The 24,954-nt window shown below is 34.1% G+C and overlaps 3 protein-coding genes across 3 annotated transcripts; 2 read left to right on the forward strand and 1 right to left on the reverse strand.

The window, feature by feature from the left end:
* Nucleotides 1-1,050: 1,050 nt before the first annotated feature.
* Nucleotides 1,051-7,659, reverse strand: inaC (inactivation no afterpotential C). The gene is made up of 13 exons (XM_073992585.1): nt 7,315-7,659; nt 7,157-7,188; nt 6,881-7,075; nt 6,694-6,822; nt 6,474-6,630; nt 6,293-6,410; nt 6,118-6,228; nt 2,252-2,554; nt 2,096-2,187; nt 1,826-2,027; nt 1,568-1,756; nt 1,368-1,508; nt 1,051-1,305 (listed from the first exon to the last, which is right to left on the reverse strand). Exons 1-13 carry the CDS (start codon nt 7,524-7,526, stop codon nt 1,153-1,155), a joined length of 2,034 nt encoding a protein of 677 aa, XP_073848686.1. The 5' UTR covers nt 7,527-7,659; the 3' UTR covers nt 1,051-1,152.
* A 633-nt stretch (nt 7,660-8,292) lies between these two features.
* Nucleotides 8,293-10,187, forward strand: LOC141387556 (alpha-amylase A-like). The gene is made up of 3 exons (XM_073957439.1): nt 8,293-8,620; nt 8,681-9,264; nt 9,397-10,187. Exons 1-3 carry the CDS (start codon nt 8,432-8,434, stop codon nt 10,133-10,135), a joined length of 1,512 nt encoding a protein of 503 aa, XP_073813540.1. The 5' UTR covers nt 8,293-8,431; the 3' UTR covers nt 10,136-10,187.
* A 3,820-nt stretch (nt 10,188-14,007) lies between these two features.
* LOC141387510 (alpha-amylase 2-like) lies at nt 14,008-24,616 on the forward strand. Its single transcript, XM_073957368.1, has 3 exons — nt 14,008-14,230; nt 14,286-14,869; nt 23,739-24,616. Exons 1-3 carry the CDS (start codon nt 14,045-14,047, stop codon nt 24,478-24,480), a joined length of 1,512 nt encoding a protein of 503 aa, XP_073813469.1. The 5' UTR covers nt 14,008-14,044; the 3' UTR covers nt 24,481-24,616.
* The last annotated feature ends 338 nt before the right edge of the window (nt 24,617-24,954 follow it).

Consider the following 24,954-nt stretch of genomic DNA (forward strand, 5'->3'; position numbering starts at 1 on the left):
TGGAGGGTATAACAAGTTCGGCCCGGCCGAAATTAAAGCCGTTTTTACTTGTTTAAAAAAATTTCACGAACTTCAAGGTCAATACTTGTGGATTTTTTAAAGAATGTTTTTCAAGGACTTAAAGGGCTTTATAATATTAATAATTGTTCCACAAACATCCCAGAAGGTACAAGGGAGACTTCTCTCATATCAATGAGTGCACCCCGATTCATATTAGCTGAATGATATGGAACCTACTGTTTATCGCCGAGTCCGAACTACGTGTCTAAACTGCACTGGTAGAGAAGTTTTACATGGCTGAGATACTCAGGAAACGTCGCCCACATAACTGAGGGGCATTTTGCCACCGTTGAAAAATGTTTGATGTTGCCTGATCGGGGAATGGAACCCACGAACTTCAGCGTGCAAGGTGGGTGTGCATTAGACTGGTTTTAACTCAAGAGAAAAAAATCGATGTCGGAATTCTTTATGCGGCACCCTCCTGTTTAGTTTTGTTAAATATTAAGATTGCCTAAGTTTGAGCTCAATCGGAAAATGTTAACACGTGCCACTGGGGCCTCAAAGTTTCCATGGGCCCTTTATATAGCTAATATTAAAATCTGACCCGATTTTCAAAATTTTTTGTATGGTTACTTGTTTAGCTACTACAAATAACAGGTAAACTGTTTTCATCGATTGGACAATAAATGTGGTTATGATTAGTCTATGATTTTCCTTTATAAATTTGAAAATTAGTACAATTTTTTTTTTGTGGTAAACACACTTTGAATTACTGTAGAATAATTCTCATCGTATATACACTTACAGATATTTGAAATTACAACATATGGCTTACTTAACCGATGTTGAAACATATGAAAGTTAAAGCTTTTCCAGAACAATACGAAAATGTCTAATGTATAACACTACTTCCGGTGGTTGTCTCCTCTAATACTAAAATAAAGCTTAAATTGTTTGTTCTAAAAGCTCATTATATCAAATGTCCTATTTTACAACCAATAAAGCTTTAGATAGTAACATGGCACTGTTACTGGAAACACGACACTGTTATTTGTCTATGCTTTTTTCAATATTTATTTAGATAACAGAGTTAATTGCAACAAATGTAATACTTCAAATACTGCTCGTACTTTAATGGGAAAATATAACCGCTTATACCATTGTTATAAATTCCGGATTCATGTAGGAGAAACCCAAGAAATCTCCCTGATCCAAATTCATCATAAACAACTTGTCGGTTGGTGTTAAATCCGTTTTTTCGGCGGTGAAAGTTGTATCGAAATTCGAAATATCTTTACGATGTTTCTAAAAGAGAAATAACCAGAATAAATTTCTAAAAGCTTTTGTGTGTTGCATACAAAACTTACAATCTTGGGTATAATTGGTGGTTCCATACCCTTTTCAGCTGCCGAATCCCAATCAATAATGTTATAGAAGGGATGAGTTTGTATCTCATTGCGAGCAAATTTACCGGCTCCCAAGCGATTGTTGGGTTTCTTGGCCAAGAACTAAAGTGAGAGAATGGTTTAATCGATATTTTGGTTTTGGTTTGGTTTATTTCCCTTACACTAGTTATAACATCCATGGACTCCTGCGAGAAGTGCTTGGGGAAAACAGCTTTCTTTTCTTTGATATTCTTATACATGGCGGCATCATCTTCTCCCTCAAATGGTTGCTGGCCAGCCATCATTTCATACAAAAGTACACCATAAGCCCACCAATCAACGGTATGACTGTAGGGTTCATATGCCAGAATCTGAAAATCAACAGAATAGTTGCTTTAATGTTGAAATGAATTATCATCGTGTTCGAAATGGTAACCCACCTCTGGAGCCAAATAGCAACTGGTACCACAGAAGGTTCTTGTGGTATCATTTTCTGCAATATTGTCCTTGGACAAACCAAAATCGGTCAACTTAATATGACCATCCAAATCCAAGAGAATATTATCCAATTTCAAATCACGGTAAATGATTTTACGTTCATGTAGAAAGAATAAGGCCAAGGCAACTTCGACGCCATAGAAACTGCAATGGAAAGGACAGTTGCGAAATAAATTACTTAGTTTTTCTATATAAAAGTAATGGATTCTTACATGGCCACCGATTCCTTGAAACGTCCATATTTTTGCAATTGATAAAGCAAATCACCACCCTTGCAGTATTCCAAGACAAAGAATAAACGATCCTGCATAAATTTGAAAAAATATAAATATCTCTTGCTGTTTCGGGAGTATTCGATTTCTTCTTACCATAGTTTGAAAGCACGAATGTAATGACACCAAAAATGGCGATTTTCCCGACAGGGCCAATATGAATTTTTCTGTCATTGGCAATTCCATATCATCGGCCTGTATGATAATATCCTTCCTAAGTACCTTGACGGCATACAATTCATCGGTACCACGACGCTCGGCCAAGAGTACCTTACCGAATGAGCCTTTGCCCAAGACTTTGATGAAATTGAAGTCAGCTGCCCTGATCATATCACGTTTGTTCATATTGTGTGGCATATCCTTGTTGTCCATGCGGCGTTTGCTGGTCTTCTTTTCGGTCTGAAAGAAAATACAATAAAATTATGGACAATATATTTCAAGGATTTTTAGGATAATGATCGTCGGTTTTTAAAGAATACTTTCAAGGAGTTTCAGGACAATAACGGTGGACTTGTTAAACATTATTTTTCCAGGACTAACAGGACAATTCTTTAATATATTTATCAATTACTTTCGGGATAAAAATCGTGGAGTTTTTAAAAAATATTTTTCATGAACTTTCAGGATGGAAATCGTCGGTTCCTAACGACTTTCTAAATAATAATCGTCGGATTTTTGAATAGTATTTTCAAGGAATTTTAGGACAATAATGGTGGATTTTTTAAAGAATATGTTTGAAGGACTTTTAGGACAATAGTCGTGGATTTTTGAAGGATATATTTCAAGAATTTTCTAAATTATATTTCCAAGGACTTTCACGACAATAATCGTGGATTTTTTAAAGAATATTTTGAAGGACTTTCAGAAAAATAATCGTGAATTTTTATGGAATATTTTTGAGGACTTTCAGAAAAATAATCGTAGATTTTTATAGAATATTTTTAAGAACTTTTAAAGGAATATTTTCAAGGACTTTCAGGACAATAATCGTGGATTTTTTAAAGAATATTTTGAAGGACTTTCAGAAAAATAATCGTGGATTTTTATGGAATATTTTTAAGGACTTTCAGGACAATAATAGTTGTTTTTGGAGGAATATTTTCAAAGACTTCCATGACAATAATCGTGAATTTTTAAGGAATATTTTAAAGGACTTTCAGGACAATAGTTGTGGATTTTTAAGGAATATTTTCGAGGACTTTCTAAGAAATATTTGCAAGGACAATAATCCTGGATTTTTAATGAATATTTTTAAAGGACAATAATAGTAGATTTTTTAGAATATTTTTCAAGGACTTTCACAACAATAACCGTGTTCTTTTAAACATATTTTTCAAGGATTTTCACGACAATAATCGTGGATTTTTTAAAGAATAGGACTTTTAGAATAATAATCGTGGATTTTCAGGATTTTTAAAGAATAGGACTTTTAGAATAATAATCGTGGATTTTCAGGATTTTTAAAGAATATTTTTTAAGGACTTTTAGAATAATAATCGTGGATTTTCAGGATTTTTAAAGAATATTTTTTAAGGACTTTTAGAATAATAATCGTGGATTTTCAGGATTTTTAACGAAAAGGATTTTAGAATAATAATCGTGGATTTTCAGGATTTTTAACGAATAGGATTTTAGAATAATAATCGTGGATTTTCAGGATTTTTAAAGAATAGGACTTTTAGAATAATAATCGTGGATTTTCAGGATTTTTAACGAATAGGATTTTAGAATAATAATCGTGGATTTTCAGGATTTTTAAAGAATAGGACTTTTAGAATAATAATCGTGGATTTTCAGGATTTTTAAAGAATATTTTTTAAGGACTTTTAGATTTTTAAAGAATATTTATCAAGGACTTTCAGAGTACTAATCGTCGGATTCTTAAACATATTTTTCAAGGACTTTAGGGCAACAATCGTGGATTTTTTAAAGACTTTAGGGACAATAATCGTGGATTTTTTTTAAAATATTTTTCAAGGACTTTAGGGACAATAATTGTGGATTTTTTAAAAATATTTTTCAAGGACTTTAGGGACAATAATCGTGGATTTTTTAAAAATATTTTTCAAGGACTTTAGGGACAATAATCGTGGATTTTTTAAAAATATTTTTCAAGTTCTTTAGGGACAATAATCGTGGATTTTTTAAAAATATTTTTCAAGGACTTTAGGGACAATAATCGGGGCTTTTTTAAAAATATTTTTCAAGGACTTTAGGGACAATAATCGTGGATTTTTTAAAAATATTTTTCAAGGACTTTAGGGACAATAATCGTGGATTTTTTAAAAATATTTTTCAAGGACTTTAGGGACAATAATCGTGGATTTTTTAAAAATATTTTTCAAGGACTTTAGGGACAATAATCGTGGATTTTTTAAAAATATTTTTCAAGGACTTTAGGGACAATAATCGTGGATTTTTTAAAAATATTTTTCAAGGACTTTAGGGACAATAATCGTGGATTTTTTAAAAATATTTTTCAAGGACTTTATGGACAATAATCGTGGATTTTTTAATAATATTTCGAGGAAAGGCCGTTAGTTGTCGGTCATTGAAGTTGAACGTAGAATTGGCCTCCAGCACCCCGGTTAGATACGTTTCTCGTCTGCTTGGGAAAGTACCCACGATTCGGAGTCACCTTGGTCCAGTGGCAAGCATATTCGGCTTGCTCGCAGAAGGTATGTGGTTCAAACTTATGAAAAACTTTCCTAAAAGTCAGAGATGTAGTCACAAATGCCTCTGGACTTCATTTTGTGGGACAAAACAGGTGGGACAATAGACAAAATTTGAACAATTGCAGGTAAAATGTACCAACATCGTGTTAAAAATTATCATAAAGGGGGCTGTCCCTACGGGTCGCCCCCGGTCTACGTGGGCGCTATAAGTAGAATCATACTACGTTAAAAGCGATGTTCGAACTCGCAGTATAAAAACAAGCTATATTAATGGCACGTGGTACAAGGTAACAAATTACCGTTTATCTCTGTTCAAGATAGTTTCAGAGGCGCCAACACGTTGACGTGTCATATATCATAAAGAGAGGGATAGTTTATTATCTACTTAAGTCAATCTAAAGCATTTTTCTCAAGAACTTCAAGTACGTCTTCGTCTGCTTGCACAAGTAACCATGGTTCATAGCCATAGTTGCCCAGCGGCAAGCATACCCTTCTTCACATAGAAGCTCCAACGGTTTTAGAGGTGACAATACGTTGACGCCAGTGTCCACTTGAGATAAAAAACGGACCATGACAACTTTTGTTTCATACCTTGTTGTAGCCAATCAGAAATGTTGTTTAACCCTACCGTTACTAGTGTTTTCCGGTGAAAATAGGGAAAGCATTAGAGCTGAAAATCTCCTGAATAACAGATAGGTTAGATGGATAATCACGCTATTTAACTCTGACTTTGATTGGAGTAGAAAAGAGCTATCACATGCCAATTTCATTCAAATTAAACGCCATTGACAAGGATGAAGTTGCAGATATGGTGAAGTAACAAGCTCCATCATTGTCCAGCAATGGAAAAATACAGAGTGAAGGAAACTGACGTACTAAGTGGAAATTGGAAATTACTACGGGATCCATAAGTTAGTAAGTTATATGAGCGAATGCGTTGCAATGATCTCAACAAGATAAGACTGAATCTGAAACGTAAAACCGATAAGGCAATACGACAAGTTGCTGTCAAGGATACTCTGAACACTCACTTCTGAAAAACATAAGATCGCGCAAACTCTGAAACCATAAACAGGGCTTCCCGTCTTTTAGTGTTCGGAAGAGGTTAGAAAAATATCACTAAAATAAGCCAAAATTCTCTATAGTAGGCTACGGTTTGTTATCGTATTTGCACCCTATGTCTGCTAGGACATCCAGAGAAGTAAAAAATCCTTTAATAGTTTCCCCTTAGTATATGAAACCGCCTTGCTTTTTGAGCAAATATAAATTATTTCAAAACCCACTTACCTTAACTTCATCCCGGAGACGAGCAATGTCATTGACGGCATCAGTGCAAGGAATGTTATAATGTTCACCCTCAACTTGAGACAAAAACTTGTACCAGCCATCAATGGGTTCCTAAAACAACAACAGAAATTAATTTCAAATCTTACGTTCCCAAAGGAAAGTTTATAGAGTCTACCTTTTGAATTTCTTCCATGCTGAATGAGAAAGAACCCATAAAGTCATTACGAGAAGTACGATCCCAATCCCATACTTCTACCAATAGACGTTTTTCACGATCTTGTGGACCAATGTCGCTGTAATGTTAAAAATAATTATGGCAATTGGAAGTCAATTTATGATAAGGTGTTTAAACTTACAATGTAAATGACTCATTAAATACTGGATTCAAGTTCTTTTGGATGGTCTTGGTCTTCTTTTTGGTTTTTCCACTGCGATCCGGATGCAATTGTATGGCAATATAGGGATCGCTCAAGCCATTGGTATCCATGGGAATAAGATTAGCGGCTTCCTTGACTGAAAGTGTGGGGAAATTAATGTTCCAGCTGGCCCATAATCACCAAATTCCGTTTAACTTACTATCAACTTTTAGGGTATTACCCTTCATTTCAACATACAGCAACAATTTGCCACGAATTTCTGTTATATCGGCACCGCACAATGGTGGCACTTTATCCTTGCAATTGTGATGGACATTTAAGTTGCAATCTATAACGAAGGAATAGTTGTTTTATTTATGAAATCAGTTTCCAGTATTGGCACTTACTGTCACACTTAACACCCTGGTGCTGGACACCATGCAATAGTAGACCACAGTCATCACAGAAGGTGGGAGCTGAATAGGTGGTGGAGACCCAAGCATGCTTAACTTTAGCACATTCGCCATCAATATCGGTTTCAGTGCCAGGACATTTGAATACCACAAACTTGCAGCATTTTTGATGGATATTAAAACGACAATCTGTAACAGAAGAAGAATGTGCCATAAAACACCAATGATTAATGGCCTCTTTAAAAAAATCTAAACTCCACAGCAACTTACCTTCGCATTGATAACCCTGCTTGCCAAAGCCCCTGTTATTTGTTTAGCCATAAAACAACATTACCGTAAAACACATACAACAAAATTAATTTAATTAAAATTCCCTTCCATTGTTCTTTGCTAAATATCTCTGCTGCTTACATAACTCATTTGCTTACCAAATAAATTCCTTGCAGTGGCCACAATAGGTGGGTTGTTTGAAAAATCGCACAGCAAATTTATGGCCATTAATAATTTCCAATCCTTTGCGTTTCATGCCGCCACGCCTAAGGCGATTTTTCATATAATTGGTAAATGCCCCCTCTCCGGCAATCTGCACCAAATCCTTTGGTGGTCCGCCAGCTGCAGCGGCGGCTGGTGCTGCGGCCATTTAATGATCCTTTGGCGATTATCCTTTTGCCAGAGAATGTTAAAAATTCAAAATGAGTCTATCGAGATTTCAAAGCAATGCCCGAAACTTATCCGTTGGCTGACCAACAGTAACTGAATTCATTTTCGAAATTATTTGTTCAAGAAAACCTCTCGAAGAAACCTTAAAAGTGTCAAATGTCGTTGGCTTTGGAAAGAAAAAGTTGAAGGTATTCTATGTATTTTTCACAAAAACACATTTTTTAACAATTGCAAAACATCGATGATGAGGTCAATGAATACATAACGGGGATAGTGTAGAGATGGAAAATGTAAAAATCAATACACAAAACAACACATAAATATTTTATTTTTATTCAACATATGACTGAACAAAACATAACGCCTAAAAGTATACCAGCTTATTTGATATTTTATTGGAAGCTGTCATCCAAAACTGCTGCTTAAATGACAATTTTGATGTAAGCTCAGGCAAAGGTAGTACCTCGATTATAGAAATTTAGCGTTAGAACTTGGAGTGGGTGCAACTGACCGATGCGCTTGTGTATCTATCTTGAGGTCTTAAAGCCGCCTACGTAAGTGAGTTATTGCAAGCATTTGTGGGTGTGTGTTACCAATACCCGTCATATGCTCATTGTGTTATGAGCTTGCATGATACCTTTATATTTGAAAAAAAAAACGGTTATCAATGGTTCTGAACAAGCGAAACCTACCCCATTGTAATGCACTTTAATATTTAAACAAATGGCAATAAAATTAAACACATTTCCGATGATCAAGAGGAAGCAAACAAACAAATGAGATTAACACATGTGTTTCAGTAGTAAACAATTGCATCATTTGAAACCTACGCTAACTGACTATAAAAGTGCAATGCGAACCGTATAATTTTCAAAACCAAAAAAAATGAGAGACAAGTTACGTGGTTTTAGTTTTGTGATCCTCCTTTTAACACCGGTCCTAATATGGGCTCAAAAGGATCCACAATTTGTTGATGATCGCAGCACAATTGTGCATTTGTTTGAATGGACTTGGCCAGAAATAGCCCGTGAGTGTGAGGAATTTTTGGGGCCGCAAGGATATGGTGGTGTACAGGCAAGTAACGCCTTCTTCTCTGTTTTAATTATCGACAATTAAAAAAATAAAAGTTTTCAGATCTCTCCACCCAATGAAGTCATAGTTGCCGACAACAACCCCTGGTGGGCCCGTTATCAACCCGTCTCCTATAAACTCACCTCCAGGTCGGGCACCGAAGCTGATTTGGCCGATATGATAAGGCGTTGCAACCAAGTCGGTGTGCGCACCTATGTTGATATTGTTGTCAATCACATGTCTGGTTATAAGGATGGCGATACCCTGGGCACAGCCGGTTCTGTGGCAAATTATGGTGAGCGCAGTTGGCCTGATGTACCCTATGGACCCGATGATTTCCATCCCACATGTGATATATCTGATTATCAAAATCCCGAACAAGTGCGAAATTGCCAATTGGCCTCACTGGCTGATCTCAATCAAACTGTGCCCCATGTCCGTGACATGATTGTTGAGTTTATGGATCATTTGACGGATTTAGGTGTGGCAGGTTTTCGCATGGATGCCGCCAAACATATGTGGCCTGAGGATTTGGAGGTTATTTACGGTCGCCTCAAGGATTTAAATGAAGATTTTGGTTTTCCCGCCAACACCAAGCCATATATTTATCAGGAAGTTATTGATTTGGGAGGGGAAACCGTAAAGAAGTAAGATTTTCCAACAAAACTTATTCAGCTCAGCTCGTAAGAGAAAAACAACAAAAATTCAATGATATCATCAGCATTGCCTTAACAGGCAAACATAAAAAATATGTTAAAAAATATGTCTTTTCTTTCCAGGAGCGAATACAACCACTTGGGTGCTGTAACGGAATTCAAATTTTCCACCGACATTGGCCTGTTGTTTCGCAACAAAGTTCCTTTGAATGCCTTAAAATCCTGGGGTCCAGAGTGGGAGATGCTACCTTCGGAGGATGTCATTGTTTTTGTGGATAATCATGACAATCAGCGTGGCCATGGTGCCGGTGGAGCAGACATACTTACCCACAAGGTGCCCGAATTATACAAACCCGCTGTGGCATTTATGTTGGCCCATCCTTATGGCAAAGTAACCAGAGTCATGAGTTCTTATGCCTTCGACAATAGCGACCAAGGACCACCTGCTGAAGAGGATGGCTCTATTAAAGCTCCAGGCTTTTTAGCCAACAATGAATGTGATACTGCCAGCACAGGATGGGTATGTGAACATCGTTGGCCAGAAATTGTGGAAATGGTGAAATTCCGCAATTATGTCAATGATGCTCCACTGGAGAATTGGTGGGACAATGCGGACAAGCAAATTGCCTTCTCTCGTGGCAGCAAGGGATTTGTGGCTTTCAATATGGACCCGGAACAAGATTTAAGTGAAAATTTGCAAACTGGTTTGGCTGAAGGTGAATATTGTGATATTATTTCTGGCGGAAAAGTGGAAAATCAATGTAAGGGAGTAAAAGTTGTGGTGGCAGAGGATGGCAGTGCTGACATTGAACTTAGCAAAGGACCACAGTTTTTGGCTATTTCTGATGAATCCAAATTGTAATAAATTAAGTATAAATTTATACGAAAATGTTAATAAATTTCAATAATTGCAATCATTGTCATTGCCAATATCTTTTTCCGGTGTTATAGGAAAGAATGATAGATGACCTATGACCTGTGAGAAAGAATGTTAGATGTCCTATGTTCTTAACGAGAATTATTTTATTTTGATATATAGCAAATATTTAAACATGTTTAATATTGATATATAATATGAAAGACAGAAAAATGAGAAAGAAAGAAAGATGGAGTTTGGGAGAAAAGTGAAAAGTGATCCATATTAGCAATGAAAACTTCGTCAGCTACACCAGTAGTTTCTCATTGTGAACATGAATGTGTTCCTTAATGCTAATTGTGTCGTCTTAGATCCATAGTTATTGTCGTTTGGCTTTATAAAACAAAACAAAACATTATCAGTCTAAACAACACATTCGATTTACATAGTCCTACAAGTCCCAGTTCAGTATTCATAAAATGCCCAGATGTTTGATTTGACCAAAGCTCAGCCAATTTCTTATGAATTTGTCACATTAAGGGAATGCTACTACACAATATAGAAGCCCCAATTGGAGTGATTTGACTTAGGTATAATTATTAAGTATGTAAGCAAATTAACTAAGATAAAAAAACTACACAATATTCCATAACATTTTTTCAAAATCGTTTCAAAAACACCAAATTGTGAGGTACTTTACAAAGTAATAAATTAAATTTTCCATTCAAATTAAAAATTCAAATAAATTTCAAGTGCTAAATACAATATGTTGACACGAACGTAAAATGAATACGAGAGATAAATATAGTGGGATGTCTATACTATGAATGCATTATAACACTGTGCAACAAAATTCAATTTTTTTCAAAATGATGGTAAAACCCGAGAACATTATGAAAGTAGAGCTAAAAATATGAGACACTTGTATCGGCGTTTTTAAAGTTTACGTCGGAAAGTAACCAAAATAGGCGGGGCAAGTTCCGCCCATTTTTAATTTCTTCGAAATATTCGAATTAAGATATCTTGGAATCCTTGCATTTCAGGTATATAGTGTCTTTGGCAACTTTACTCAGGAGGGTGTGGGGAATATTTTTTATAAAAATTTTAACCCTCATGCGGTTCATCAAAGGGGTCTTTTTTGTCCTTTTTTTGAAAATCTTTCAAAAACTCCTTAAAAATGTGATCGTATCAAATCCAAATATTCCACAAAATTGTTCGCCATACAATTTTACTATAGGTCTCGGAATACACCAAATCTGCAACTCTTGTCTAATCGCCAGGAATCTCTAAAAATGAAAAACACGTTTTAGGGTTAAAGTCGCACTTCATCTGAGTTTATTCAAAATTGTCCCACAAAACATAATTTTAGAGAGATGATGTCAGAGACAAAAATATTTTTCATCAAATTTCACTATGGGTCACCAAAGAAATGAAATGTCTATTTACATTTTATAGCATGAAAATATCAGCATCAATTTTGCTGAAAAAACATGAAAATATTTCCCAATTTTTTTGATGAAAATTTGTTCCTCCTTTTTTCTAGTTGATACATGGAAGTAATATAAAACTTGGTTAAAGGTGAAAAGTGTTAAAGGATGAAAAATTCTACACAAAATTTCACTATGAGTGTCAGAATAAACCATAAATCTATGTACACTATTTCCTTAAAAAAATCAGATTACAAATTTATATATATTAGGATGAAATTATATGTTTTAATTTTGGACTGTTCATTTTACATAATTCCATACTGGATCAAAATCTAGCAAAATCCTTTACTTTTTGGGAATATTGTTAAAAAAAGAAATTTTTTTGTTTTTGCCTTATTAAGGCGAAGGTCATTTTTAGAGTGATATTTGAATTAATTCTCTTTCGAGTTGAGCTATTTAGACCTAATAGGTACATTGAAAAATTAGGAATCCACCGAAGTCCCACACATTCAACCACTATGCTACGTTTCACGGGTGGTTAGACCGATCATCAGGCATATTGAATGGTGTTTTTTAGTGGGTGGACGAAGGCTAAGCTTGGAGACTAGTATTTATATCACAAATCATTCGAAATTTGTATATTCGAATTATTTATTTATTTTAATGTTAGTCATTTAATTCCAAACCTTTCCTATAGTCCGACTTGGCTGGTAACCCTATTTTTCAATGCTTTATTACAAATACTAAGGCAGTTTTTTTCCACCTTTATTTTATTTGTTCTTCTGTATCAGAAGATTTGAATGATTTCAGCATGAGCCAGGCTGGGATTCGAACCTGGGACCCCAACAACCAAGTGACACGGTTGCAGGCGTCTTAGCGTTCTAAGCCACCATCAACTTGTCAAAGATTCCGATGACAAATATTGATGATCAAAATCTTCTGATACAGAAGAACAAATAAAATAAAGGTGGAAAAAGCTGCCTTAGTATTTGTAATAAAGCATTGAAAAATAGGGTTACCAGCCAAGTCGGACTATAGGAAAGGTTTGGAATTAAATGACTAACATTAAAATAAATAAATAATTCGAATATACAAATTTCGAATGATTTGTGATATAAATACTAGTCTCCAAGCTTAGCCTTCGTCCACCCACTAAAAAACACCATTCAATATGCCTGATGATCGGTCTAACCACCCGTGAAACGTAGCATAGTGGTTGAATGTGTGGGACTTCGGTGGATTCCTAATTTTTCAATTTACCTATTAGGTCTAAATAGCTCAACTCGAAAGAGAATTAATTCAAAAAAGAAATGTTCCAAATGAAATTTCATTATGAGTCTCTGAATAAAAGAAATCTGTAACCATAACATATAACATTCTTAGCAGCACTTGTTTTTGATATATAGGTTATAGGGCCATATTTTCCAATGTTCATACAGATTGTCGTTGGGATTGAAAAATATAAATATCTTATTGATGGGTTTTCGTTATAAATTCATACAGAAGATGTTGTGCGTTCAATTTAAATAGCTTTAAAAACATTTGTGGTGAATATATATTTGAAAAATACAGAAAACCCAGATCGGACCTGCCAAAATTGCGTATTTTTAATACTTTTAACTTAAATTACGTATTTAGGATAAGCCATTGGTTGCTTATATTGTATGTGACGTAAATAGCTGTATCATGAATGACCATAACGAACCCAGTTAGAATATATTCATTTATGTTTATGATTTGAGGAAGAATATTTTTGTTTCTGACATCATCTCTCTAAAATTATGTTTTGTGGGACAATTTTGAACAAACTCAGATGAAGTGCGACTTTAACCCTAAAACGTGCTTTTTCATTTTTAGAGATTCCTGGCGATTAGACAAGAGTTGCAGATTTGGTGTATTCTGAGACCTATAGTAAAATTGTATGGCGAACAATTTTGTGGAATATTTGGATTTGATACGATCACATTTTTAAGGAGTTTTTGAAAGATTTTCAAAAAAAGGACAAAAAAGACCCCTTTGATGAACCGCATTTTTATCAAAAATATTCCCCACACCCTCCTGAGTAAAGTTGCCAAAGACACTATATACCTGAAATGCAAGGATTCCAAAATATCTTAATTCGAATATTTCGAAGATATTAAAAATGGGCGGAACTTGCCCCGCCTATTTTGGTTACTTTCCGACGTAAACTTTAAAAACGCCGATACACGTGTCTCATATTTTTAGCTCTACTTTCATAATCTACTCGATTTTCCTTGTCATTTTTTTGTTGTCGCACAGTGTAATTATAAATAAAATACTGAAAATATTTACATACATACTTCCGAATGCATCGCCAACAAGATCTATCAAAACAAAAAACACAAAAACAGCAATTCTACTATTAGCTCTTATCTCTTAATGAAACATCTGAACTGAATTTTTAGTATAAAATTAATTGAATAGTGACGAAACTAATTTAGTTCAAGTCGAGAGGTTTTAAATCATGGAAGGCAAACGTTTGTTTTCCGCGTTAACACTATCGTTGATACTGCGCCTAGTGGTTGGCCAAAAACTACCATTATTTGCTGATAAACGCAGCACAATAGTGCATTTATTTGAATGGACTTGGAAAGACATTGCCAAGGAATGTGAAGATTTTCTGGGACCCCATGGTTATGGAGGTGTACAGGTGTGATTTTAAAATGATTTCCACAGAAGTGAAAATAATGTGAAATAAATTACAGATTTCACCACCCAATGAAGTAATTGTCCAGGAAAACAACCCCTGGTGGGCACGCTACCAACCAGTGTCCTACATTCTCACCTCCAGATCAGGCAACGAAGCCGTTTTAGCTAATATGATAAAACGTTGCAATCAAGTCGGGGTACGCATTTACGTGGATGTTGTTGTAAACCATATGTCTGGCTATAAGGCAGGTGAGACCAAAGGCACGGCCGGATCTGTGGCATATTATGAACAAAAAAATTGGCCTGCAGTACCGTATAGCTCAGCAGATTTCCATCCAAATTGTGAAATTAAAAATTATCAAAATGCCACAGAGGTTAGAGATTGTCAATTGGGGTCATTGGCTGATTTGAATCAAACACTCCCGCACGTTCGTGAAATGATTCTAAATTATATGAACCGTTTAATTGATTTGGGTGTGGCTGGTTTTCGCATGGATGCTGCCAAGCACATGTGGCCGGAGGATTTGAAGGCCATATATGGTAACTTAAAGCCATTGAATAAAAAATATGGATTTCCCCCCATGTCTAAAGCCTATATTTACCAAGAAGTTATTGATTTGGGAGGTGAGCCCATTAAAAAGTAAGTGAAATTGAAAATATGTATCTAAACAAACGTCCAAAATTTAACCACCAACCTAGAAAATTTGTTCACCAAAGGGATTTTCATTAACCAGTTTGAATAGTTTTTACACCAACAAGGACTTTTTATCCCCAAAAATGGATAATTTATCCATTAACATAACGTTTTTATCAATAAGCGTATACTATATCATTAAAATGGATAATTTATTGACCAATCTATTCACTAGCATGGATAATGTATTAATTTATAATACTTTTATTCACCAACGTGGATAATTAATTCCAACAACTTGGATAAGTTAGGATAAGAAGGCTGAAAAATTATTTAAAAAATCCACGTTGCCTCTAGAAGGCTGAAAAAATTATTTAAAAAATCCACGTTGCCTCTAGAAGGCTGAAAAAATTATTTAAAAAATCCACGTTGCCTCTTGAAGGCTGAAAACATTATTTAAAAAATCCACGTTGCCTCTAGAAGGCTGAAAAAATTATTTAAAAAATCCACGTTGCCTCTAGAAGACTGAAAAAATTATTTAAAAAATCCACGTTGCCTCTAGAAGGCTGAAAAAATTATTTAAAAAATCCACGTTGCCTCTAGAAGGCTGAAAAAATTATTTAAAAAATCCACGTTGCCTCTAGAAGACTGAAAAAATTATTTAAAAAATCCACGTTGCCTCTAGAAGGCTGAAAAAATTATTTAAAAAATCCACGTTGCCTCTAGAAGGCTGAAAAAATTATTTAAAAAATCCACGTTGCCTCTAGAAGGCTGAAAAAATTATTTAAAAAATCCAGGTTGCCTCTAGAAGGCTGAAAAAAATTATTTAAAAAATCCAGGTTGCCTCTAGAAGGCTGAAAAATTATTTAAAAAGTCTAGGTTGCCTCTAGAAGGCTGAAAAAATTATTTAAAAAATCCAGGTTGCCTCTAGAAGGCTGAAAAAATTATTTAAAAAAATCCACGTTGCCTCTAGAAGGCTGAAAAAATTATTTAAAAAATCCACGTTGCCTCTAGAAGGCTGAAAAAATTATTTAAAAAATCCACGTTGCCTCTAGAAGGCTGAAAAAATTATTTAAAAAATCCACGTTGCCTCTAGAAGGCTGAAAAAATTATTTAAGAAATCCACGTTGCCTCTAGAAGGCTGAAAAAATTATTAAAAAATCCACGTTGCCTCTAGAAGGCTGAAAAAATTACTTAAAAAATCCACGTTGCCTCTAGAAGGCTGAAAAAATTATTTAAAAAATCCACGTTGCCTCTAGAAGGCTGAAAAAATTATTTAAAAAATCCACGTTGCCTCTAGAAGGCTGAAAAAATTATTTAAGAAATCCACGTTGCCTCTAGAAGGCTGAAAAAATTATTTAAAAAATCCACGTTGCCTCTAGAAGGCTGAAAAAATTATTTAAAAAATCCACGTTGCCTCTAGAAGGCTGAACAAATTATTTAAAAAATCCACGTTGCCTCTAGAAGGCTGAAAAAATTATTTAAAAAATCCACGTTGCCTCTAGAAGGCTGAAAAAATTATTTAAAAAATCCACGTTGCCTCTAGAAGGCTGAAAAAATTAATTTAAAAATCCACGTTGCCTCTAGAAGGCTGAAAAAATTATTTTAAAAATCCACGTTGCCTCTAGAAGGCTGAAAAAATTATTTAAAAAATCCACGTTGCCTCTAGAAGGCTGAAAAAATTATTTAAAAAATCCACGTTGCCTCTAGAAGGCTGAAAAAATTATTTAAAAAATCCACGTTGCCTCTAGAAGGCTGAAAAAATTATTTAAAAAATCCACGTTGCCTCTAGAAGGCTGAAAAAATTATTTAAAAAATCCACGTTGCCTCTAGAAGGCTGAAAAAATTATTTAAAAAATCCACGTTGCCTCTAGAAGGCTGAAAAAATTATTTAAAAAATCCACGTTGCCTCTAGAAGGCTGAAAAAATTATTTAAAAAATCCACGTTGCCTCTAGAAGGCTGAAAAAATTATTTAAAAAATCCACGTTGCCTCTAGAAGGCTGAAAAAATTATTTAAAAAATCCACGTTGCCTCTAGAAGGCTGAAAAAATTATTTAAAAAATCCACGTTGCCTCTAGAAGGCTGAAAAAATTATTTAAAAAATCCACGTTGCCTCTAGAAGGCTGAAAAAAATATTTAAAAAATCCACGTTGCCTCTAGAAGGCTGAAAAAATTATTTAAAAAATCCACGTTGCCTCTAGAAGGCTGAAAAAATTATTTAAAAAATCCACGTTGCCTCTAGAAGGCTGAAAAAATTATTTAAAAAATCCACGTTGCCTCTAGAAGGCTGAAAAAAATATTTAAAAAATCCACGTTGCCTCTAGAAGGTTGAAAAAATTATTTAAAAAATCCACGTTGCCTCTAGAAGGCTGAAAAAATATTTAAAAAATCCACGTTGCCTCTAGAAGGCTGAAAAAATTATTTCAAAAATCCACGTTGCCTCTAGAAGGCTGAAAAAATTATTTAAAAAATCCACGTTGCCTCTAGAAGGCTGAAAAAATTATTTAAAAAATTCACGTTGCCTCTAGAAGGCTGAAAAAATTATTTAAAAAATTCACTTTGCCTCTAGAAGGCTGAAAAAAATATTTAAAAAATCCACGTTGCCTCTAGAAGGCTGAAAAAATTATTTAAAAAATCCACGTTGCCTCTAGAAGGCTGAAAAAAATATTTAAAAAATCCACGTTGCCTCTAGATGGCTGAAAAATGTATTTAAAAAATCCACGTTGCCTCTAGAAGGCTGAAAATTTATTTAAAAAATCCACGTTGCCTCTAGAAGGCTGAACAAATTATTTAAAAAATCAACGTTGCCTCTAGAAGGCTGAACAAATTATTTAAAAAATCCACGTTGCCTCTAGAAGGCTGAACAAATTATTTAAAAAATCCACGTTGCCTCTAGAAGGCTGAAAAAATTATTTAAAAAATCCACGTTGCCTCTAGAAGGCTGAAAAAATTATTTAAAAAATCCACGTTGCCTCTAGAAGGCTGAAAAAATTATTTAAAAAATCCACGTTGCCTCTAGAAGGCTGAAAAAATTATTTAAAAAATCCACGTTGCCTCTACAAGGCTGAAAAAATTATTTAAAAAAATCCACGTTGCCTCTAGAAGGCTGAAAAAATTATTTAAAAAATCCACGTTGCCTCTAGAAGGCTGAAAAAATTATTTAAAAAATCCACGTTGCCTCTAGAAGGCTAAAAAAAATATTTAAAAATCCACGTTGCCTCTAGAAGGCTGAAAATTTATTTAAAAAATCCACGTTGCCTCTAGAAGGCTGAAAAAATTATTTAAAAAATCAACGTTGCCTCTAGAAGGCTGAAAAAATTATTTAAAAAATCCACGTTGCCTCTAGAAGGCTGAAAAAATTATTTAAAAAATCCTCGTTGCCTCTAGAAGGCTGAAAAAATTATTTAAAAAATCCACGTTGCCTCTAGAAGACTGAAAAAATTATTTAAAAAATCCACGTTGCCTCTAGAAGACTGAAAAAATTATTTAAAAAATCCACGTTGCCTCTAGAAGGCTGAAAAAATTATTTAAAAAATCCACGTTGCCTCTAGAAGACTGAAAAAATTATTTAAAAAATCCACGTTGCCTCTAGAAGGCTGAAAAAATTATTTAAAAAATCTACGTTGCCTCTAGAAGGCTGAAAAAAATTATTTAAAAAATCCACGTTGCCTCTAGAAGGCTGAAAAAATTATTTAAAAAATCCAGGTTGCCTCTAGAAGGCTGAAAAAAATTATTTAAAAAATCCAGGTTGCCTCTAGAAGGCTGAAAAAATTATTTAAAAAGTCTAGGTTGCCTCTAGAAGGCTGAAGTAATTATTTAAAAAATCCAGGTTGCCTCTAGAAGGCCGAAAAAATTATTTAAAAAAATCCACGTTGCCTCTAGAAGGCTGAAAAAATTATTTAAAAAATCCACGTTGCCTCTAGAAGGCTGAAAAAAATTATTTAAAAAATCCACGTTGCCTCTAGAAGGCTGAAAAAATTATTTAAAAAATCCACGTTGCCTCTAGAAGGCTGAAAAAATTATTTAAGAAATCCACGTTGCCTCTAGAAGGCTGAAAAAATTATTAAAAAAATCCACGTTGCCTCTAGAAGGCTGAAAAAATTACTTAAAAAATCCACGTTGCCTCTAGAAGGCTGAATAAATTATTTAAAAAATCCACGTTGCCTCTAGAAGGCTGAAAAAATTATTTAAAAAATCCACGTTGCCTCTAGAAGGCTGAAAAAATTATTTAAAAAATCCACGTTGCCTCTAGAAGGCTGAAAAAATTATTTAAGAAATCCACGTTGCCTCTAGAAGGCTGAAAAAATTATTTAAAAAATCCACGTTGCCTCTAGAAGGCTGAAAAAATTATTTAAAAAATCCACGTTGCCTCTAGAAGGCTGAAAAAATTATTTAAAAAATCCACGTTGCCTCTAGAAGGCTGAAAAAATTATTTAAAAAATCCACGTTGCCTCTAGAAGGCTGAAAAAATTATTTAAAAAATCCACGTTGCCTCTAGAAGGCTGAAAAAATTATTTAAAAAATCCACGTTGCCTCTAGAAGGCTGAAAAAATTATTTAAAAAATCCACGTTGCCTCTAGAAGGCTGAAAAAATTATTTAAAAAATCCACGTTGCCTCTAGAAGGCTGAAAAAATTCTTTAAAAAATCCACGTTGCCTCTAGAAGGCTGAAAAAATTATTTAAAAAATCCACGTTGCCTCTAGAAGGCTGAAAAAATTATTTAAAAAATCCACGTTGCCTCTAGAAGGCTGAAAAAATTATTTAAAAAATCCACGTTGCCTCTAGAAGGCTGAAAAAATTATTTAAAAAATCCACGTTGCCTCTAGAAGGCTGAAAAAATTATTTAAAAAATCCACGTTGCCTCTAGAAGGCTGAAAAAATTATTTAAAAAATCCACGTTGCCTCTAGAAGGCTGAAAAAATTATTTAAAAAATCCACGTTGCCTCTAGAAGGCTGAAAAAATTATTTAAAAAATCGACGTTGCCTCTAGAAGGCTAAAAAAATTATTTAAAAAATCCACGTTGCCTCTAGAAGGCTGAAAAAAATATTTAAAAAATCCACGTTGCCTCTAGAAGGCTGAAAAAATTATTTAAAAAATCCACGTTGCCTCTAGAAGGCTGAAAAAAATATTTAAAAAATCCACGTTGCCTCTAGAAGGCTGAAAAAATTATTTTAAAAATCCACGTTGCCTCTAGAAGGCTGAAAAAAATTATTTAAAAAATCCACGTTGCCTCTAGAAGGCTGAAAAAATTATTTAAAAAATTCACGTTGCCTCTAGAAGGCTGAAAAAATTATTTAAAAAATTCACTTTGCCTCTAGAAGGCTGAAAAAAATATTTAAAAAATCCACGTTGCCTCTAGAAGGCTGAAAAAATCATTTAAAAAATCCACGTTGCCTCTAGAAGGCTGAAAAAAATATTTAAAAAATCCACGTTGCCTCTAGATGGCTGAAAAATGTATTTAAAAAATCCACGTTGCCTCTAGAAGGCTGAAAATTTATTTAAAAAATCCACGTTGCCTCTAGAAGGCTGAACAAATTATTTAAAAAATCAACGTTGCCTCTAGAAGGCTGAACAAATTATTTAAAAAATCCACGTTGCCTCTAGAAGGCTGAAAAAATTATTTAAAAAATCCACGTTGCCTCTAGAAGGCTGAAAAAATTATTTAAAAAATCCACGTTGCCTCTAGAAGGCTGAAAAAATTATTTAAAAAATCCACGTTGCCTCTAGAAGGCTGAAAAAATTATTTAAAAAATCCACGTTGCCTCTACAAGGCTGAAAAAATTATTTAAAAAAATCCACGTTGCCTCTAGAAGGCTGAAAAAATTATTTAAAAAATCCACGTTGCCTCTAGAAGGCTGAAAAAATTATTTAAAAAATCCACGTTGCCTCTAGAAGGCTAAAAAAAATATTTAAAAATCCACGTTGCCTCTAGAATGCTGAAAATTTATTTAAAAAATCCACGTTGCCTCTAGAAGGCTGAAAAAATTATTTAAAAAATCAACGTTGCCTCTAGAAGGCTGAAAAAATTATTTAAAAAATCCACGTTGCCTCTAGAAGGCTGAAAAAATTATTTAAAAAATCCTCGTTGCCTCTAGAAGGCTGAAAAAATTATTTAAAAAATCCACGTTGCCTCTAGAAGGCTGAAAAAATTATTTAAAAAATCCACGTTGCCTCTAGAAGGCTGAAAAAATTATTTAAAAAATCCACGTTGCCTCTAGAAGGCTAAAAAAAATATTTAAAAATCCACGTTGCCTCTAGAAGGCTGAAAATTTATTTAAAAAATCCACGTTGCCTCTAGAAGGCTGAAAAAATTATTTAAAAAATCAACGTTGCCTCTAGAAGGCTGAACAAATTATTTAAAAAATCCACGTTGCCTCTAGAAGGCTGAAAAAATGATTTAAAAAATCCACGTTGCCTCTAGAAGGCTGAAAAAATTATTTAAAAAATCCACGTTGCCTCTAGAAGGCTGAAAAAATTATTTAAAAAATCCACGTTGCCTCTAGAAGGCTGAAAAAATTATTTAAAAAATCCACGTTGCCTCTACAAGGCTGAAAAAATTATTTAAAAAAATCCACGTTGCCTCTAGAAGGCTGAAAAAATTATTTAAAAAAACCACGTTGCCTCTAGAAGGCTAAAAAAAATATTTAAAAATCCACGTTGCCTCTAGAAGGCTGAAAAAATTATTTAAAAAATCCACGTTTCCTCTAGAAGGCTGAAAAAATTATTTAAAAACTCCATGTTGCCTCTAGAAGGCTGAAAAAATTATTTAAAAAATCCACGTTGCCTCTAGAAGGCTGAAAAAATTATTTAAGAAATCCACGTTGCCTCTAGAAAAAATTATTTAAAAAATCCGCGTTGCCTCTAGAAGGCTGAAAAAATTATTTAAAAAATCCACGTTGCCTCTAGAAGGCGGAAAAAATTATTTAAAAAATCCACGTTGCCTAGCTGAAAAAATTATTTAAAAATTCCACGTTGCCTCTAGAAGGCTGAAAAAATTATTTAAAAAATCCACGTTGCCTCTAGAAGGCTGAAAAAATTATTTAAAAAATCCACGTTGCCTCTAGAAGGCTGAAAAAATTATTTAAAAATTCCACGTTGCCTCTAGAAGGCTGAAAAAATATTTAAAAAATCCACGTTGCCTCTAGAAGGCTGAAAAAATTATTTAAAAAATCCACGTTGCATCTAGAAGGCTGAAAAAATTATTTAAAAAGTCCACGTTGCCTCTAGAAGGCTGAAAAAATTATTTAAAAATTCCACGTTGCCTCTAGAAGGCTGAAAAAATTATTTAAAAAATCCACGTTGCCTCTAGAAGGCTGAACAAATTATTTAAAAAATCCACGTTGCCTCTAGAAGGCTGAAAAAATTATTTAAAAAATCCACGTTGCCTCTAGAAGGCTGAAAAAATATTTAAAAAATCCACGTTGCCTCTAGAAGGCTGAAAAAATTATTTAAAAAATCCACGTTGCCTCTAGAAGGCTGAAAAAATTATTTAAAAAATCCACGTTGCATCTAGAAGGCTGAAAAAATTATTTAAAAAGTCCACGTTGCCTCTAGAAGGCTGAAAAAATTATTTAAAAATTCCACGTTGCCTCTAGAAGGCTGAAAAAATTATTTAAAAAATCCACGTTGCCTCTAGAAGGCTGAACAAATTATTTAAAAAATCCACGTTGCCTCTAGAAGGCTGAAAAAATTATTTAAAAAATCCACGTTGCCTCTAGAAGGCTGAAAAAATATTTAAAAAATCCACGTTGCCTCTAGAAGGCTGAAAAAATTATTTAAAAAAATCAACGTTGCCTGTAGAAGGCTGAAAAAATATTTAAAAAATCCACGTTGCCTCTAGAAGGCTGAAAAAATTATTTAAAAAAATCAACGTTGCCTGTAGAAGGCTGAAAAAATTATTTAAAAAATCCACGTTGCCTCTAGAAGGCTGAAAAAATATTTAAAAAATCCACGTTGCCTCTAGAAGGCTGAAAAAATTATTTAAAAAATCCACGTTGCATCTAGAAGGCTGAAAAAATTATTTAAAAAGTCCACGTTGCCTCTAGAAGGCTGAAAAAATTATTTAAAAAATCCACGTTGCCTCTAGAAGGCTGAAAAAATATTTAAAAAATCCACGTTGCCTCTAGAAGGCTGAAAAAATTATTTAAAAAATCCACGTTGCATCTAGAAGGCTGAAAAAATTATTTAAAAAGTCCACGTTGCCTCTAGAAGGCTGAAAAAATTATTTAAAAATTCCACGTTGCCTCTAGAAGGCTGAAAAAATTATTTAAAAAATCCACGTTGCCTCTAGAAGGCTGAACAAATTATTTAAAAAATCCACGTTGCCTCTAGAAGGCTGAAAAAATTATTTAAAAAATCCACGTTGCCTCTAGAAGGCTGAAAAAATATTTAAAAAATCCACGTTGCCTCTAGAAGGCTGAAAAAATATTTAAAAAATCCACGTTGCCTCTAGAAGGCTGAAAAAATTATTTAAAAAATCCACGTTGCCTCTAGAAGGCTGAAAAAATTATTTAAAAAATCCACGTTCCCTCTAGAAGGCTGAAAAAATTATTTAAAAAATCCACGTTTCCTCTAGATGGCTGAAAATATTATTTAAAAAAATCCACATTGCCTCTAGAAGGCTGAAAAAATTATTTAAAAAATCCACATTGCCTCTAGAAGGCTGAAAAAATTATTTAAAAAATCCACGTTGCCTCTAGAAGGCTGAAAAAATTTTTTAAAAAATCCACGTTGCCTCTAGAAGGCTTAAAAAATTATTTAAAAAATTCACGTTGTTCAGCAATGTCGATAGTTTATAACAAACGTAAACCACTTATCCAACAACAATGACAATTTATGTACCAAAGAAGATAATCACATTTTTCCCCTTTTAGAACCGACTACAACCAACTGGGCGCCGTAACAGAATTCGTATTTTCCAAAGCCATTGGTGAGACGTTTCGTGGCAAAAAACCCCTCAAATCCCTAAAGAATTGGGGTCCCGAATGGAATATGTTACCCTCTGAAGACGCCATTGTATTTGTGGATAATCACGATAACCAAAGGGGTCATGGGGCAGGTGGTGCAGACATACTCACACACAGGGAACCTGAATTATATAAAGCAGCAGTGGCCTTTATGTTAGCCCATCCTTATGGCAAAGTGACCAGAGTTATGAGTTCCTACAGCTTTACGAACAGTGATCAGGGACCTCCAGCAGCGAAAGACGGCAGCATTATTGGACCAACATTTTTGGCCAACAATCAATGTGATACAAAAAATTCCGGTTGGGTTTGTGAACATCGTTGGCCAGAGATACTCCACATGGTGAAATTCCGTATCGCAGTTAATCAACAACCCTTGGCTAATTGGTGGGATAATGATGGCAATCAAATTGCTTTTTCCAGAGGTAATACAGGATTTGTGGCCTTCAATATGGATGGCAATAAGGAACTAAAAGCCAGCCTACAAACTGGTCTACCTAAGGGTGTATATTGTGATATCATTTCCGGGCGTAAATCTGGCAACTCTTGTACGGGCCTTAAGATTATGGTGGAAGCTGATGGTAAGGCTGATATAAATCTAGATAAAGGCCCCAAAGTTTTGGCTATTTATGCTCAATCTAAACTAACTTAAATTAAAGTTTCTATTCGATTTGCAATAAAAAGTTCTTTAAGTGAAAAATGAGGCCAAAAAGTTAAATTTTTATAAATAAAAAAAACGTGTACCACTAACATAACCATCAAAATAAAGTTTGTTACAAATTTACAAATCGAGTTCAATTACATTGCAAGGGAATAATAATAAACATCATAATAGTACAAACAAAGCCCCCATCTAAACATACATACATATACAACAACAGATGAACTCGACCCCATTATACAACAACACAAAACAGCAACACACATTGTAAACCAGGACAGAAAGTGCAGCGCCGGCAGCAGCAGCCCATCATAAAAACCCGAAGAAAAAATCAAAACTTTTCCGAGGTAAAGAACCTAAACTCAATCACCCTCAATATTGGAAATGCACAAACGCACACCCCTAACTATGGCCAAAGATATGCCAATGAAGAAAATACTTCTACTCCCACAAGGCATAGCACAG

Source organism: Musca autumnalis, unplaced genomic scaffold (assembly GCF_047663935.1).
Source record: "Musca autumnalis isolate F117 unplaced genomic scaffold, ASM4766393v1 scaffold_5, whole genome shotgun sequence".
NCBI lineage: Eukaryota > Metazoa > Arthropoda > Insecta > Diptera > Muscidae > Musca > Musca autumnalis.

Excerpts from the sequence above, each read along its gene's own strand:
- LOC141387556 (XM_073957439.1), top strand. The coding sequence starts at position 8,432 with ATGAGAGACAAGTTACGTGGTTTTAGTTTTGTGATCCTCCTTTTAACA. Across the intron at positions 8,621-8,680 it reads AAGGATATGGTGGTGTACAG|ATCTCTCCACCCAATGAAGT; the intron begins GCAAGTAACGCC and ends AAAAGTTTTCAG. Across the intron at positions 9,265-9,396 it reads GGAGGGGAAACCGTAAAGAA|GAGCGAATACAACCACTTGG; the intron begins GTAAGATTTTCC and ends TTTTCTTTCCAG.
- LOC141387510 (XM_073957368.1), top strand. The coding sequence starts at position 14,045 with ATGGAAGGCAAACGTTTGTTTTCCGCGTTAACACTATCGTTGATACTG. Across the intron at positions 14,231-14,285 it reads ATGGTTATGGAGGTGTACAG|ATTTCACCACCCAATGAAGT; the intron begins GTGTGATTTTAA and ends AATAAATTACAG. Across the intron at positions 14,870-23,738 it reads GGAGGTGAGCCCATTAAAAA|AACCGACTACAACCAACTGG; the intron begins GTAAGTGAAATT and ends TTCCCCTTTTAG.
- inaC (XM_073992585.1), bottom strand. The coding sequence starts at position 7,526 with ATGGCCGCAGCACCAGCCGCCGCTGCAGCTGGCGGACCACCAAAGGAT. Across the intron at positions 6,411-6,473 it reads TTTAATGAGTCATTTACATT|CGACATTGGTCCACAAGATC; the intron begins GTAAGTTTAAAC and ends TTAACATTACAG. Across the intron at positions 2,555-6,117 it reads GTCTCCGGGATGAAGTTAAG|ACCGAAAAGAAGACCAGCAA; the intron begins GTAAGTGGGTTT and ends ATTTTCTTTCAG.